This window comes from Cyrtonyx montezumae, unplaced genomic scaffold, assembly GCF_038088225.1.
Source record: "Cyrtonyx montezumae isolate F1298 unplaced genomic scaffold, pur_monq_1.0 scaffold_10, whole genome shotgun sequence".
In the NCBI taxonomy this organism is placed as follows: domain Eukaryota; kingdom Metazoa; phylum Chordata; class Aves; order Galliformes; family Odontophoridae; genus Cyrtonyx; species Cyrtonyx montezumae.
In genome coordinates, this window is record NW_027071826.1 from 5879974 (window position 1) to 5898360 (window position 18387).

At 39.3% G+C, this 18387-nt stretch overlaps 1 protein-coding gene across 2 annotated transcripts in view; it reads right to left on the minus strand.

Annotated features, from left to right (window-relative positions):
- Window positions 1-18387, minus strand: part of KCNH5 (potassium voltage-gated channel subfamily H member 5) — a 140211-nt gene that overhangs the window by 71228 nt on the left and 50596 nt on the right. For both annotated transcript variants that reach the window (XM_065755665.1, XM_065755664.1), the window contains exon 7: window positions 12536-12965. In XM_065755665.1, the coding sequence (XP_065611737.1) occupies window positions 12536-12965 (430 nt within the window). The remainder of the gene's footprint in view (window positions 1-12535; window positions 12966-18387) is intronic.

Consider the following 18387-nt stretch of genomic DNA (forward strand, 5'->3'; position numbering starts at 1 on the left):
TCATACTCATTCAGTGCAGTCACTTCCTTATTTTACGACTCTTGGAACATTTCCCTTTGTTTCTGTTGGCCCCTTTCAACCAGGAACGTGGTTTTGTATGCAATGCACAAAAACACAGGGAGTTCCTGCCCTCAGCTGTTTAACATCTAAACCAATAAATCAGGCACAGGTTTAGAGAGGAAAAAAGAACCACAGAATTTATCAAATGCCAAAGTTCACAATTTCACCAAATGTCAGACTTGGAAATTAAACGTTTCACATTCCTAGATGAGAGCCATAATCTTTCACTATTTCTAGCCAAAAAAGCTGTTGTTCCTCTGCTAAATGCTAGCAATTAAAAGAGACCACAGCTGACTCTTTCCTTTTCATCTATAGATGAAAGCACAGTAGTTAACAACCTCCATGTGCTGCCATTATCCCCATATACGAAGACATTCTGTTTTTACAGTTAAAACCCCAAAGACAATAAACTATGTGAAAGTCTGATCCATTGTGACATTCTTATTGTAGTAACATAAAAACCATTAAAAACATCATGCCACTGCAAAGATGTCTGTGTCACATTGACACAACAACACGCCTTTATCCACAGTATAAATTTGGTTACAAATATTTGTGAAGCATGTAAAGGAAGAAAGGAATAAATATCTGGCACAGAGATAAAGAACACAAGACTCTCTTCCCTTTGAATTTATAATTGCCAAGTGCTGTATTCCAGCAAACACCCTCCTTGTTGCTTTCTCAGCTGGCTGAAAATGGATTATAAGGTGAGGATGCATAACTTCTCTACGGTCTGTTATTTCTGATTACCATACAGATGGAGCATGGCTATTAGACCGGCACTAAAAACTGTAATGAACCAAAGTATTTTAGATTACTAATTCTTCAACAGTATGTTTGTATATCAATAACAGAGTAAAAACAACAACAATCTGACTAATTAGGTACATCAAATCTGTTCAACTCTGCATCCTGTCCCTCCTATTCTATGTCCATGTGGGTGTTCACTACTGATGCAGTTCCTATTAAACTCCTTACAAATCCCCTAATCATTTCTTAAAATACTGCAGTTAGAAGCATGTAATGGCTTTTCTTGCATACAGGAAGCATTTAACCAAAACCACATCTACATAAACCATATGAATAATTTTCCAGCTATTCTTGCCCGTAATTTAGGGGTGTTTAAATCTCTCCTAAGTTGGCTAGACAGTACTTTACATGGGAAGGCCCTAGTATTTAGCACTTAAGGATCTCATTCAGTTGAACTTCGTGATATTCCTGGATTGTCTTTTTTTTTTTTTTTTGGTAACATGTCTTACAGAAACTTAATTAAATCATGTGCTTTTCTTAGCAGTTGGTAGAATACATACTGCACCTGCAGTGCTGGGCCCCACTCTAGATTGGGAGAAATAATACAGGTAAAGGTATATGGAGACATATATAAAAACATTTCTACAATTGGACAAAGCAGGCTGACAGATCTATGAAGTCACTAGCTTCCTAAAACTGTAATCCTGCACCAAAGCCTGTTAACCTAGCATAGATAATGTACATCTGCTACAGTCCCTGAAAAATATCATTACTTTGAAATGAAGACTAATGCTTCAGATAAATCCCTCTAATTCAGCCACAGAAAACACCATTTAACAGCAAATGCCACCCCTCAGCCTCCCAGAAGAACCAGCAGAGCAGCTTTGATGTGGGTGCCTGCTCCAACCCAAGCAACAGAAGAGGGAATGGGAAGCCTGTCCCACAAGACCTCAGCAGAATCTCATCGGTGTTTGAATTCCCAGCAGGACTAGACTTTAGGCCATGCTAGAACTGAAGCCTCAGTACATCATTACACTCAAACATGTGTACAGAGTCTGGCCTTAAGCTTAGGCCTTGCTGCTAAACCAATATGGTGCATGGGGGAAAAGGGAGGTTGGCCAAAGTCCTCCAAGGGCTATGAGTTTATTATGAGCGCTGCAGGCATCTCATACACTTGTTTCCCAGTTCTCCTTCAATTCATTTATCTCTAGACGAGGCTGTACTATGAGATTTCTTGCACAAGCTATTTTCATCTGCGTTTAATCACATCAGACTTGTATTCTTCAGTCCTTTCAATATTTTCTGACATGGCACTAACACCAACAGCATTTCCTTACCTTACTGACTTGCTTTGTTCCTTTTTCATTTCCTTCCAAGCACTAATGCAGAAAGATTGTGTTTGATTAACTAGAAAGTTACATCCTTCAGGTAAGGTGCACTATCAGTTTGGGCAGGAAATGTCTGCATTAATGAATCAGAATAGTAAGCTTCTTCGCACCTTAATTTCCTATTCAAAAACAACGAAAGGGAAGCATGCATCTGATTTTAGACTTAAAAACAAAATTTCTGGTTAGGGAAGAAAAATGGCAAACAAAGCCAGTCCTTTCATCATATAAGGCGATGACAGTGCTCTCATGCCTTCTCCGAACAGGTGAACATTCTGATCTATGATGTAAGAAATAACTTTGATAATGGAACCTCATGGAGATGGATGGATGGCCATAGTTTACAATCAGCCTGCATGAGTTTTAGGCACTAGTCCTAGTGACCTTCAGATGGGTCTTTGGCTCTTAATTCCCTCTCAACCACATTTGGAAGCTCCACCCATAAACCTCAAATGCTGAAAATGTTCCCTTCATTATGGCTGGCAGCCAGAAAAACACTTAAGGTAAGCTCACATTAAGCAGTAATGAGGTCAGTGGGACTATTCATGTGGTTAAAAAGCACCATGTGTTTAAGGTCCCGGTTCAGGAAAGCACTGTAAGACCTGACTGAACGTTTTTTTATAGAATAGGTGAGGATTCATCACAACTTGCTTTGCCTTCCTTGGCTTTAACCTAATCCTGTTCAGTCAGATACACAGCAAGAAAGACAAGACTTAAAGGGTGCAATAATCCATCCTAAGTCAGATAATGTTTGACCATGTGAAGACTGATGATGCATTCAGGCTGCTCCATTTTGGCAGTTCAGATGGAAAATTACAGTTTTGCCCAGCCACTACTGCTACCATTGCCATGTGCACACACAAACTTGCGCATTCAAGGGATGCTGATATAACTGCTGCTTTCAGTGTTAAAGCTTCAGGGAAGTTCCTCTACAAGAGGTTTCTACCTCAAAACTGATCATATTTAACTGTGGAAAAACTGAGACAGAGCTCAACAAGATGCTATTTCTACAGAGCTGGGCTTTTTCCTGCAAAGGAATTCAACCTAGAACATCTCTAATTATCACAGCATTATGTAGAGATCAGTGTCAGATGTTTATAATGGCCTTCCCACCAATTTAATCATATCTCAATAGAATTTTGAAATATGTTTCAATTTTTGTAATGATTTAGAAGATATTAAATATTCTGTTCTATTAGAAAATATTGTTAATAACAAAAGTAAAAGCAAAGACAAAAAATACCAATATCTTTCACTTCAACTCCATAAAAATACAGTTGGCTATCTGTTATTCTTCATTTTACCCACTTGCTTAGTTTCCTCTGGCAGAAGAGACACATTGCTAAAAATAGGAAAATCACCTCAAATTTTCTCAATCCTTAGGAAAGATTCTACTACTGTCCTATTATTTTTCTCATAAGTAATACAAAAAAGTTGTGGGAAAAAAAATAAAGGAATAAAGACAGGAAAAAAAAAAAGGGGGGGGGGGATAAAATTACCAGGTCAAAATGCCTTCCAAAATTGTTAAAGAATACATCCACTATCACATAGCTCTTGTATTTGAGGGGAAAAAAAAAACCACTGAAACTTTCTTTTAGTGCTGAACACCCTCACTCCCATTTCAATGCCTTTCAGGTTACAGCAGCATTACCAGAGGCAGCAGAACAGGCACACAGTCTCTGCAGTTAAAGTAAGCAAGCAATATAGTATGAAGTGCAAATACAAAGTCATTAGTTACATCATGGATCACACAACATCAATAAATGTTATAAGATGGTCAACTACCTAGAGAAAGCGAACTTCACTAGTTTTGCCTTGCTTAACACATAGCAGGAATTTTCCAGCTGTATGTTATTCTTAAAGCAGAATCACAGGGATGCTGGGTTGGAAGGGACCTCAACGGATTGCTTGGTTCAACTGCCATACTGAGGCATGAGCAAGGCTACCTGCAGCAAGCCTGACAGATACTTGTCAAGCAAATGGAGTTCACCACATCTGGTGGTGGCTTTATCCAGGATCTGAAACCTCACTATTTGCCCTAATTCCAAAATTGCACTTTCTTTCTGTTCTAATGGCCATGTTCAAGCACACTATTCCAAGGTAGAAGTCAGCCTTCATGTTGCCATTCCAGCTTCCATCAGCTTAAACCAAGTAAATCAGTTCTCAAGAGATCCTGTCTTGTAAGAGTCTTTTATTGATCGTTCTCCATCTCTCTTAAAATCCTCTATCAAGAGAGATGTCTCAGCAGCTCTAATCCCAGGAGAACAAACACCTCCCCTTCCTCTTGTCTATCACACTGCTCCTGATGCTTTCCAGAGGGAGATTTACTGTTGTGACCTGGAGCTGCATTATGCTCAGCCTGCAGTTGCCTCTCCCTCTCCTTCCCATCCCCTATCCTTGCCAGCCTCAAAGCAGCAAAGTCAGCTGTTCCCTATATTGCACATACACATCTGATTTACCCTCCTTATACACAGAGTACTGCACTTGCTTTTACTGACACTCACCATAGTGATTTGGAGACACCTTTCCAATTTATCAGGATCACTGTGGATTCTGCTGTCTTGTAAATCATTTGCAACTCTTCTAACTTTCTTGATGTAGTTGCTCTTTCTACCACTCAATTCTGCTAATGAAAGTGCTGAACATGTGGGGCAAAGATATCCCCAGCAACTCCTTCCAGGTTTGACAGTGAAACCTTTGATTATCTTATGAGAAAGCTTTTTCAATCAGTGTGGTTGACTTGGCTAAGTCTGTGTTTAGATCATCTTTCACTCATTTACTGAGACTGCCATGCAAAGAATTGTCAGAAGCCTCTTAAAATGTTCAGATACATCAATCCACTAGATCTCTCTTATTCACCAGGCAGTTATCTTGTCAAAGAAAGAAATCAGATAAACTTGCCATGAACTCTGCGTGACAAATCCATACTGGCTGCTGGCCAGCCAACTATTTTTAATCATTCATGACCCACTGAAGCACTGCTTTGACTCAGCATGGCAGATGCCCAGGGGAGAGGAGCCATTTTGGATGCTATCCCCATCCCTTCTCCAAATCAAAGCAAAAGGGGCAAGCATCTTTAAGGAGGAACTTCAGTCATACTCCCACATAGGGAATACTTCATTTTTTTTCCTGATTCTGGTGAGAAAAAGCTGCAGGAAACAATGAACAGAGAGACGTGCAGGCTCAGCCTCCAATGCTCTCAGTATTTTCAAGAAAAACATGCTACTCCAGAGTACGAAAAATGAAGCAATGAGAAACCAAGAACTAGTATCTGTCACAGTTTATACAATTACCTGACAACTCTTAGTACCACCACATCACGGTAGCTCAAGCAGCAGCACAGTAATGAAATCTCCCAGAGATCTGGGCTCTTCATTTTTCTTGGAGAAAAGAAAAGAACAAACAGCTTTTTTTTTCAGCCTCTCTGAGCACGCAATGATGTCCCTTTTTTATTTACTTCTGAAATTCAACCCAAGGAAATTTGGGCAAGGAAATCTCTTGATTGAGATGAAGAAGCAATTGTATTCTGAAGTCTGACTCACTGACACGATTCAATTTTTCTATATTAGGACATTCCCTAAAAGAACTTGTCTCCTTGTTCCAGTGCCCTCCCTAACTTCTGTACCCTCTGGTTGATAAACCATAGGTTCTGACTGCAACTTAAGTCGGGCCAATATCAAGTAGATTTAACTGAAAACACATAGCCACTGAAAAGCCATGAGCACTGAATCAGGCGTTGCTTGGATCACTGGCCTGAGCTCTTGCATCTGCACGTTGCCGAGAGCATTTATACAGTTTTTATGTTATACAGTTTTATAAATGCCAAGAGCATTTATACAGTCCAAGTGCCAACTCCACACAGGTACTGCCACTACGAGCATACAAAATTATGTCCTAGAGTTTTCCAAGGATCTCTGTGTAGACACATGTTTAGTTCACCCACTTTCCTTTGTAAAACTTAAAACACAATTCTCCAGCCTCTTCCATCCAAGTGGTATAACTTAGGAGCTATCTAGGATTTGTTTACCTGTATAGCATGATGTGCTATGCAATTGTCCCACGTTATGATCTAGTTGAATGTATTTGCTGATCCAGCTGGATTAATTAAAACTTTCTGCTTCCAGAGAAATACAGATGTAATGAGTAATCTGGGACAATCTGCTAACCCCCTGGGACAATCTCAGGTAATTGCTTGCACCATGTGAGAGCAACAGCACGGTGGAAAGGTTGAGTTTCCACGTTTAAGTATTTCATTTATGTAATAGCATTTTTCAGTTGTTTTAAATAATATAGTTTGATAGCACTAAACATTTCTTCAGTCTTACCTCTCCCACTCACTGCTCCTTCTCTCCTGATACCATAAATTCATTTAAACTTATCAAGCCAATGATAATAAAAGTAAAGCTTATGTAAACACATGCTAGATATAACCTAGCAAAAAATTCCCATAAAGCTTTCCTAGGAGGCTATTTTACAATTTTAAAACTGTTTATACAAGAAACAGATTTTTGCCATAAGCTAGGTAACTGAATATCTGAAAACATACTGCCATGTCAGAGTTAAAACAAAACAAGGCACATATGCCCCCTGTGATGCTTCTGCCAATTAACCTTATTGCATCTACCATAATCTAACTCTTTGACTCATCTAAAACAGAAAACATGTTAATTTATTAAATCATAGAATCATTTGAGTTGGAAAGGATGTTTAAATGCCATCTGGTCCAACTTCCCTGCAACGAACAGGGGAACCTACAGCTCTGTCAGGATCGCTGAGCCCTGTCCAGCCTGACCTTGAACATCTCCAGGGACAGGACATCCATCATCTCTTTAGGCAGCCTGTGCCAGTGCTACCTTTATCCCAGTGTCCTTAACTGTATCACTGTCTTAGTTGTTTATAAAGCTTTACCCCTGGCCTTGTAAGTGACCCGCAGCCTTTTGAAAATATTTCTTCGAGCTCTGAAATATTAAGATATGCTCACTTCCAAGTCCCAGAGTAATGGAAATGCTTTACTGCTGACATTTCAACCAGTTGGATGGTGGTCATGAGGCCAAGTGCCTCATGTTCAGAACAAGACAGAAACACACCCAAATCAGCCCTTCTGGGAAAATCTTTGGCCATCAAACATAATGTGGAGGTTGGGAGAGGACTCCTTTGCTGACAAGGAACTTGTTAACGCTGTATTTTATAGAGTTATCAGTAGCACAGTATTAGATGCAAACATACAATGCTCATCTGCTTAAAACCACCTAGTGTCAAGCACATCTGTACTGCAAGGCAACCTCTGCATCAACAACTCCTCCATTAGCCCTATGTCTCTAAGAAGGCCAATCAGAAACCGATGATTACCTCTACATAAACTCCACATCCTCTGAATAAAATTCTCCATCTTTGAGGTGTAGTGGTTCATGTATTTGAATCCATTCCCTCCTGAGTGAATGTATGTTTGTACAGAGAAAGAGAGGGAAGAAGTTGTACACAGAAGAACTTCTCATTTGGGAGTATCCTTGCACCTTCCTCTAAGTGAGCCTTGATAATGCAAACAGAGTCAGCCAGCAGGGCTATTCAAATAAATGTTTCCCAGTGAAGGTGTGAGGGGTCTGGAGCACAGGTCTTATGGGGAGCAGCTGAGGGAACTGGAATTGCTCAGTCTGGAGAAGAACGATTTTTGCTAGAAGGTACCGACTTAACACACGCATTTTTCCTCAGGATCAAAAATTAAATCCTATGGACCCCTGGGATTGCTTGCCTGGAAGTCTGCCAGACAAGTGCTTTCCTACAATTATACACTGTGGTGTCAGTGCGTGGGTTCAGCCACCACTTAACAAATTTACTAGATAAACCTCCGTGATTCATACCAACAGTGCTCAAGTGGCTAACTGCCATATACTGGCAGGGAGCTGACTAATGTTACTCGAACAATGAAAGAACACAGTTGAATAATGAATTGGGTTTTGGCAAATCGATGCGGAGATGACTGACAGTCTGTCTCTCTGCTCCAAAACAAGAGCTGAGCAACAGCAAAAGGGTGCCACAGGCAGCCAACAGCTTGCTACAGAAGGGTTTTACAACTACAGGTGCACCTATTCTCAACAGAAAGGAGCATGTCCTGCTCTCAATGTTTAGTACAATTAAAAGAGCAGAGCAGGGTCTCGTGAGGATCTCACTCATGCCTTCCTTTACAACTTGGGGTCAAAGCTACAGCAATTGCATGGTTGTTTTTTTCCTAATGTGCAAATTGCCATCGTGGGTACTTTTAAGATGAAAACAAGAAGTCAGCATTTCAAGTCATGAAATTAGCAACTCCGTTTTGGAAAGAGCTGTCTAGAAATTACTCCAATAGCTGTCAGGAAGGATCAATTTTCCAGAGGAGGCATCCTGTACAACCCTCAATAGCAAATTCTGTGCATACATAAAACCCATTTGCGTTAACAAATCTGTCTTCACTACGATTTAAATCCAGTCATTGAAAAACAACAACTTCCCCCAAACCACTTCCCCATAAATCTGAAAGCAAACAGAACCCAAAGCAAGGTATGTATGTAAGAGATCTAACTACCTCTCCTAAAGCAAGAACAACAAAGCACCATTCCTGAGCTATTCTGGAGAAGGAAGAATGACTGATTCTTCTGGGATGTTCACATTCTATGGAACAGTGAAGTGTTCATAGGCTTTTGCCTTGGATATCATTCCAATCTTCCCTTGCAGTGGGAACCATCACAGTGCTTCAATCACTGCAAAGTGAAAAAGACTGAACTTCTGCCACTGCTGAGATGAAATATTCAATCAGTTGGGCACAATTCAGCTGGACAAATAAACTCGTGTAAAGGCCATATTGCTGGGGCTACACTGACCGTGCAACCTGCACGGTGTTGTTCAGCACTATTTCACTGCAGTGTTGCATGTGGTCAGGGCCAAGCTGATTGTTCCAGGTTACACAAGAAATGCACTGAAGTGTAACAGAGACATTTGGAGACACAACCTGTAAATCTGGCCACTTTTCTCCCACTGTAAGCACGAGAGAAAAGAATGTATACAGCTGTATACAGAGCCCTACAGCTTTACCACACAGTGGTCTACAAAAAAAAGTTTATTTTTGGCCTTTTCCATAATACCATTTTTGTTGTTGTTTTTTTCAGTGAAAGGCAAAAAGCCAGTTCATTTTATGTCTACATCTACGGCTGTGGATGAAGCTAAAGCAAAGTGCAACAGAAGAGATTGAACTGATTGCTAAAGATACAAGTATGAGCTGACAGAAGTTAACGGGACCTTTGCAAGAAAGGTCTTTCCAGAATGATAAATGATTCCTGCTCCACTCAGAGGATCTGATGGATGCACTTATCTATTCTGCTCTGCTCAGCGGAGGGGATGAAATGACCTATATCAATACAAAGGGAGTGACATCAGTCAGGTTCTCAATGCATATTCAGTAACTCTAGGCAACCAATGCAGAATAGGTATTTAAACAGTAAACGTAGGACAAACCTGGCAGCCTCTTAGCAGGATGCCTTATGATGGCTACTTTTAGCATTTTTAAGTGTCAAAAAGCAACAGAAAAAATACTTCTGTATAGCAATACACACCAAGAAAGAAGCATGGGTGGTGAAAAGAACTCTGAAGTAATTTCCACCAAATGAGGTTATGTTATGCAAAGCCCTTCTTCCCTGTAAGACACAAGGTGATGTATCTCAGTCTAAATATCCCACTTAATTCTGTCCTCAACGAACAACTGAGTGGCAAAACGCTGATAAAACAAAACCACCCACATTCATCTGGGTTTCCACCACCACCATCCCACATCATGAAATGCTTTATCAGCAGATACAGAAACTTAATTTGGCTCTTCTGATCAAGCATCCCAGTGTGCAGTCCTGCCCACCAGAAGGATTTACATATCTCTGCAAAACCTCCTCCAACATCCCGATAACTTTGCTGGCGTGAATAAGAAACTTATGGCGTGCAGAACAAGTGGCTGCCAGCTGACAACGCAGCAAAGAATTTCTTTCATATCTGAAGTTTGCACGAGTAGGCAGCTGGGACTGTGATGAATTACTATCTCTCATTCCAGCTCGAAGAATGAGACATTTATTTGGCAGAGTCTGCTAGGAAAGACGCTGCCAATATCAACTACTGGTATTAGCAAAGTTCTTCAGGAAATCTACCAAAGGTGTTCACAGTCTGCTTACAATAGGAGTTAGTACAGGGACCAGCATTTTTTCAATGACTGAATGTTAATTGAATTTTGCACTGTTTCCAAAGAAAAATGGAAACATTTTGTTTTGAAAACAACTCAAATTAATCATTTTCAGTACTTATTTACTCTTATTCTTGGGGCCAAAACCTCTTCCCAGTCCCACTGAACACTTCGTCTGAGAAGTACCATTTCCCATCAGTTATTTACTGAGCTTTTCTGCCCTGGTTTTGATGTTATATTGCTATGTTTTCAGCAGCTAGCACTACAAAGCGTGTTTACACAAACCTGCACATTTGACTTCCCTGCACAAATATTCCAAGTACAAAGCCCTTGCCTGGTGTCTACTTGGAAATTGATTTATTTTCTATCCCATATTCAAGCAACCAAGCAGTTCCTTTAGAATTCAGGAGCAGTCATCATAGTGGGATATATTAACTAAGAATCTCCAAATCTTCATTGATATGGCTATTAAAGATTCAGCTATTTGATCATCAAATCGGGCCTACTGGGAGCTGTCCCTGCCCCTGGCAGTGGATTATAACTATGGGATCTTTAAGGTCTCTTCCCAACCAAACCATTCTGTGATTCTGATTCTATTCCACATCGTCGCATGTGATTCAGAGATGAAAAAACAAGCACGACCCAGAAAGCACAAATACAAAGCAGGTTACAAGCTCCATTTAATTTCACTTACTGAGGCCATGTAATTATTTTGTTATTACTACAATCATTATTATTATCTATTATGTTATTATGGTTCTCACTTCACTCTAAATCATTTACCACTGCTATTGGGACACTCCTCTTCAGGGCAACAAAAGTCCCTCAGAAAGCCAAGGATAGAAATTACTGCTTTTTCAATGTTCTAAATCCACTGTATTACTCCAAGCCCAAGACCCCTGTGAATTCCACCAAGCAGTTTCAACAAATAGCTTATCAGCACCTATAGATTTTCCATAGCCCAGCTGCAATGGCTCATTAATGATCTAGCTTGGGGAATTGTTTTTTAAGGACTTTGTAATGTTTTGAAGCACGTCAACCCATCATTTAAAGATTCTGCTGAGAATAAATTTAATTTCACACACTGCAAGTAGAGTCCTAAAAGCATAACCTTGTTTTTAAATAAGTATTTAAAATTATCCAAATAAATAGCTTTAATCTTCTGAAGATCTAGAAAGACTTTAGCTAGGAAAGTTCCTCTTTAAAGTTCAATATGTCTCTGAGATGAGCTCACAGTGTTAGCAGAGATAATTAAGAGAGATTATGCAGATCTTATTTTCAAAAGGTTTTGTTTGTTCTTTTGTTACATAATTGCTTAGTACTCCTTTGGAACTTAGAAAACAGAAAGCATCAGTGAAATACCAAGCATTATTTATTTAACAGAAAAATAATTTCGACAAATAGCATTAACATTTTCAGCATCCTTTGCTGTATTTTGAAATGCCTTGTTAACCTGGAGAGCTGCTCAGCCATCCAACCTTGGCAGCATTGTAAATGGGAAATGTGCTTTACCACTATTCATTTTAAAATATTTAAGAAAAGATGAGAAACAGCAGAAAGGAAAGGTGCACTGTAGTGTTTTGCGAGCTTTTTCATTTCTAGCCTTGCTGGTGATGAAGGTCATCACACTCGTGAGATTGTTCTAAGTCAACTTGTTGGTCTTGTAAGTCAAGCTATTGCAAGAGAGTACACGATTACCATGGAATCACTAAATGTAAAGAGAATTGGATGAAACCACTTCAAATATTTCCAAGCCTGCCCAAATCTATAAGCAAAACTCAACTAGGCCATGTAAATTAGAGTATATAATCCAGCTTTCAAAAAAATTTCAGTCAATGCCTTTTAAACATGACAGAAACCATCTTTAAAATGTAAAGAAGAGGATCTAAATTCAATATATAATTATCACCGGATACATTTACGTGCTTACTATACTTATTCTTGCAAACAAGTTAAAATTCTACAGCAACTACATAGTTTAAATTTCTATTTTCAATTAAAATTCCAAGTTCATTTAACGGCCATTTACAGGGACTTCAGTTTTTCTATGGTATCAAGAAATCTTACTGCAAATATTCTATGCAATCACCTCACTGCTTATGTAATCACTTCTGGCTTAACAACAATAAAATTGAACTTTACTTACAGCCAACCATCATCATGGCCACTGAAAAAATCTTCTCTCCATCAGTGGTTGGTGCTATGTTTCCAAATCCTATTGTTGTAAGGCTTGTCATGGTAAAGTAGAGAGAGGATATGTACAAAGAGTCTTTACTGGGTCCTCCTTCCCACTGCCCTGAGCCAGTGGTGTTGTATCGATATGGCGTCCCAATACTCAGTGCCAACTGGTAGAGCCAGCTATCTGTTTTAATTGTGTTAGTGACTTCATCTATAACTTCGTAGTCCCCAATGCTGTACCATATGCAGGCTAGCCAGTGAGCCACCAGTCCAAACACACACACCAGCAGTACCAGTACAGCAGCACCATATTCCAAATAATGGTCCAACTTTCTGGCAACTCGACCAAGTCGCAGAAGACGCACCACTTTTAGCGAACTGAAGAGGCTACTGATCCCCTAGAAAAGAAAAAAGATTATTATTTCATCAGAGGCATCCTGTTGGTTAACAAAGAAAGCTGTACACTGATTTCTGCAGCTATCTGAAAGCTCTCTGGAAAATTTTTGTGCCCTGGATGAGAGATGACAAGATTTGGTACTTTTGTCCTCAGCAGGGTAAATTAAGCTTGGCATTGGATTGCTCTGTAAGTTACTTAGTTCAAACTTCATCCTTCATAGCAACATAAAAGAATCCTGCAGAATCCGAAGTGAGAAATGGCATGCTTGTTACAACACAAAGAATTTGATATTTTGCCAACTTGAAGTAAATAGTACATGTTGCTTTGAACTCAAAAGTCAAAGCTCACTGACTGAACACAGACCTAACAACTGTGTTGGCACATGACCTGCCCAGAGCGAGGGCAATACAGACCACAGAGCACTGGCAGGAAAGCTGCATGTCTTTGCATACAAGGTAAATTTCTCTGCATATCTACAGATATTGTAGATACCTTCCTAAAACAAGTATTTGAGTGGTTTTTTATCAGGCAAGATAAATGAAATACAAATAAGTGGAAGCACAGATATTTACATAACAGAAGTGCAGGGACAATCAAGAAGTTGATGGAAGCATCTGAGAGGGAACAACAAGAAATGTGTTTGACCTTTTAGGTACACAAACAGTTGGCAACGTATTTTAACAGTTTATAGATGCAGAAAGAAGAAAAATGTTCCTGATCTACTGCAATTCCATGAAATGCCTAACTTGTGCATTAAGTTAATTAGTGATTTAAAATAGCAGCTTTGCAAAAGAAGGTTTCTAATATAAAACATTCCGAAGCTGAAGACATTTAATTTAAAGTTGAAATTAAGACATAGAAAGCAATGAGGCAAACATTCCTAGTTACTGCGCGAAGACTAAATTGCCCTTTTCTATGCATCATTATCAAATCAGCCTAGTCAAAACACTGGGTAATTATATTATCAAACAGTAAAAATCTTCACTTTCTGGAGTTTTCCATATGAGGGAGACCCTTTTCTCTTTTGCACCTCTGTTTCTTTTCACAATTAACATTTGAAGGGTGAAATGTAGCAGATATTTCTAGACATAATCTGTTCAACAAAGTTCTTGTATGCTTTTCAAATCCTGTTGGAATTTGTTTCAGATCCCCAAATCCTTAATAAATTGAAGTTCTTTATTTGCATTCAAGCTGACACGATGACTAAAATCACGGAGGGAAGTGGAAATTTCCCATTTTGACTTCTATATTTTGCATTTACTCTAGATACAGGTCTAGTCTATCATACTTACTATCATTTAAAAACTACCTATTTAATTGGTTTGGTATATATATCTGTGAGCCAGTCTGCATGGTCAACCAGTGCAATAATCTGGGATGTTCCTGAATGAGTTCATTATGCAACAGATTGGTCTCAGTGGACTTCTGCATGAGTCAGGAACACTATCACAGAACCACAGTATCTAAGTTTAAAATACATATACGTGTATATATATATATGTGTGTGTGTTATTTCCATTTTACTGTTCATTACTGGGCATACAGCTATGGAAGGAGCTGGAGATCTGAAATCTGAACTTGAAATCCCTTTTTTGCACCCAGTAGTTTACATTTGTCCCAGCAACAAGGTTTACACTGCACTTACTGCTGTATAATCCCAAACTAAGAGCCAGTCCCTGACAAGAGGGCCATCCTCCACCCTTATATTACATCATCTTTCCCTAAGTTACATAAGTCATTTAACAGTAGTACAACTAACATAGAAGTACAGCATTCATGTCAAAGTCTGTAAGATACAAACTCTGTGCTGTGACCTATTTTTCCTAAGCAGAGATAACGATCACATATTTTATATATAAAAGAAAGATAAATGTTTTGTTTCAGCTGACATTCAAATGTGTTCTTTACAAAGAGTCATTGAATGAATCTTACTCAGAAGCCCTATAAGTCCTATTAAGTCTTCAAGTCTGCTCAGTCTAACACCCTGCTTTACAGCAAAATAATCAGAGATGCATTTACCAAGAGGTTACATTTCATGTCTAATCTTGCAAAATACAGAGAATGTCAGCAGCTTTAAAAGTGTATTCCATAAAAAACTACCAAGGAAAGAGCAACGTGACACGTGCTAAATGAACATGTGACGTATTGCACTATTAAGTGCTAGGTACTTAAAGGTGGTAGGCTGTACCTTTTTGCTTAAACTACCTCTTGACAATATCGGCTCAACTCTTAATACCTAAAGCTCTGTCCAAGATTCAGCAGCACTCTCCTTGCTGGAAATATAAAACCTAACAGCCTTGAATCAAGACTGAGCTATTACAAATTTTGGTGTTTTTAATTCAGCTGATTGCTTGCTGCCTTTTATTTCATTTTTCTTTTAACTGTATTTATGCTCCATAGCAAATACTTTGAAAACCCCTCTACCAAAGAGTGAGCACCTGCTCTAATTGAAGTAACCTCAGCACTCATGGAACAGAGAGATGATTAGAAACCTTAAATGGAGCATAAAATCCAGTTTGGTGCTGACATCATTTAAGTAATGCCTGCTTTTGATATTGAAAATCCTTCCTTCTGAAAGGGATGTGTGCTGTTCTATTGCCATATTTGGGGGCAATAATCTGTAGTATCTTTTGCTTACTGTTTCGACTATCTCATGGTATGAACTATCTAATCCTGTCCTTGAGGTTTTGATCCATGTTTATGACAATGTTTTCATCAGAAAAGGACATTCATTCAAACTGCTTTTCTTCATCATCTCAGTCTCGGAAATACCTTAACAGGAAAATGAGCTACTCCAGAACAGCATTCTGTTTTTCAAGTTTGGAACCTGAACTCCTAAACCAAATCAGCTTAGGAGTGTGAGTCATACATCACTGCAATCTGCAGAGAATTTCCCCATGACTTCATAGGCCTCTGGATTAGGAGAGGACATGCAATAGCTGTGAACCAGCAGTTTTTGCGCTGCCATTTCTATTTAGTGAATAGAAGAAGCCACCACAGAGGAAGCTGCCAATGTCAAATTTATCCAGGACATTTCTGGAGAAAGAATGTTCAACTTCAGAATTAAATCAGATCCACTCACGAATAAACGAAGCCCAAGTTTATTAAATTTAACATCTTGCAAAGTCTGTTTTCTCAATTTTTCTCATATGCTGAGAAAAGGAATCCAGTTTGACAGTGGGGGCACAAGTTATGATAGCACTCTGAAATGCAAAGGGGACCACTCCTTCCTGTTAAAGCTACTCGAACTTTCCTATTTCAGATCCTAAATGCTACCTCTTAATGAAACTTTGATCTTCAATAAGAAAAGAAGCATCTAAACTGCATGTCTGCTTCTGGCTAAATTTTTCTGACCAAAGGCTGAGCAAGATCTTTTTTACAATTGCAATACAGCCAGTGGGAACAGACCTCTGGACCCTGAGCAAGAAGAGGGAGCTCCCACATATAACGAATCCCTGATAAGCTAGGCAGCAGGAAGAATGAAGCTTTCAAAAATACATTACACAGGGGTCAAGAGTCAGACATGGTAGAGGATAAAGGGAACATCGTCAACGAAGGAAAATGCAGGTTAACAAGTGCAGGAATCATTCAAGTTGGTGTTAGTGCCAGAGATGTCCTCTCCTCAGCTGGAAGACACAAGAGGAGGGTCTGCTGTACACGAAAGGAGCAATACTAACAAGAGCAGAGCTGCATCTTTGCATAACACATGACAGATTTAACCAGCTGGTTACTTGCTAATCCAGTAAGTCTTTTCTGCAATAGGAAATTACTGCATAAATGTTGTAAAACGTAAAATAAAGACAGAAGCAGCCATTTTCTATCATTTAAATTTACTAAAGTCTGCTCAAACCTGTAAATTAAATCCCAGTACATACAATGAAATGGTAAATTTGTGCTTTTTTTTTTTCCTTTTTTTTTCCCTTCTGTTAGGAAACAATGTGTTTTTAACTCAGGCACTTTTTTGATTAGATTTCACTCCATGATATTTTGTTTATATGTTGCTTGCTGCAGGCGTATATGCAGCAGCAACAACAACAACAGAAGAAAAAAGCAAAAAAGAAAGAAACTTGCAAATTAAATGTGTTCCAACATTGATATCCTTCTGGCTCTGAAAATGGGGATCGGTACCGCACCATTTAACAGAAAACACTGTCTTCAGATGAGGCAAGAGAAAAAAAAAAAGAAAACTTTCCTCTGTCTTGATGTTCAGCACATAGTGATTTTGAAGAAAGTCAGAGAAAGTTCCTGGAGTCACCAAGAACGACAACTGAGGACCTTTCTGTGAAATATTTTAGGGCTTCTCACCACAGCCAAGAGAGTGATGACAGCACATATGGACCTTCTTTAACTAAATTTTAGCTGATAAACTTAGAGTTGTTGAATCCTAAACAATTGCAGCAACCTGCACTCAGCAAACCTAACCATTAAAGCAAGAGCAACACCCCCCCTCAGGAGTCCGCAAGCCCAGGCTGAGCTCTTTATCTCCATGCAAGAGCAAAATGGTTTCATGCAGGCTGAGCTGAGGCACACAAGCCCCAGTTACACCACAGCCAAACTCTAAGCAGCTTCCTGGGGTGAGGTTCAGCTCCTACAACCTTATGGCAAGCCACCCGGTCTATGTGAATTAATTTTCCTCCCTGGTGCCTGAAGAGAGAGGCACGTCAGGAGAGGTTTTCATCCAGCCCTTCTCAGGCAGCCAGTGAGATGAATCACCTCCTGGAGCTGTCTCTCCCCCCTCACTGAATGCAAAGAGGCTGAATGCTATCACTTACACGGCTTACAGGAGGGAAATTAAACCCATCCTTAGAAATCTGGATAGCCCAGAGTTGAGCAGCATCCAAACCTGTATTATGTTATTACAGAGACAGATATTATAGAGCACTGGCTCACAATGTGAGACTTAACTTTCTCAATATGAGCTTGGAGAATAAATGCTATTAATATCACTAGGACAAGATTTTCCGCAGATGCAATAGCATGTTTATTTCCTCACTGAATACTCAATTACTCCACAGAAAGCGATGCTACACTACATTTCGTTCTGATAGGAATTTGCAGAAGTCCCCACTGACTCCAAAAAGGAATTGAAGCATTCATAAAAAATGAACAGTCACAAAGTAAACTGGACTAGGGTTCTTGATTTCAAAAGTGCAACAGCTGATAAATTAGGAATGGTATTATATTGATTTACAAACAATAAGAAGAGAAGACAACTGGAGTCGGAGAGATGAGAGTTGGACAGTTGACAGCGGAGGATGCCTGGAGTGTCCTTAGCTCAAAAGGTACCAAAAATATCCAGAGGTTGTGTCTCAAGACTGGAGCAAAACCTGTAAACCTCAGCACTGGTTCTAAAGAAAAATCATCATCCCAAGGAAAGAAACAGAAACAGAGAACTGACATATGAAACATAAAAGAAATGCTCC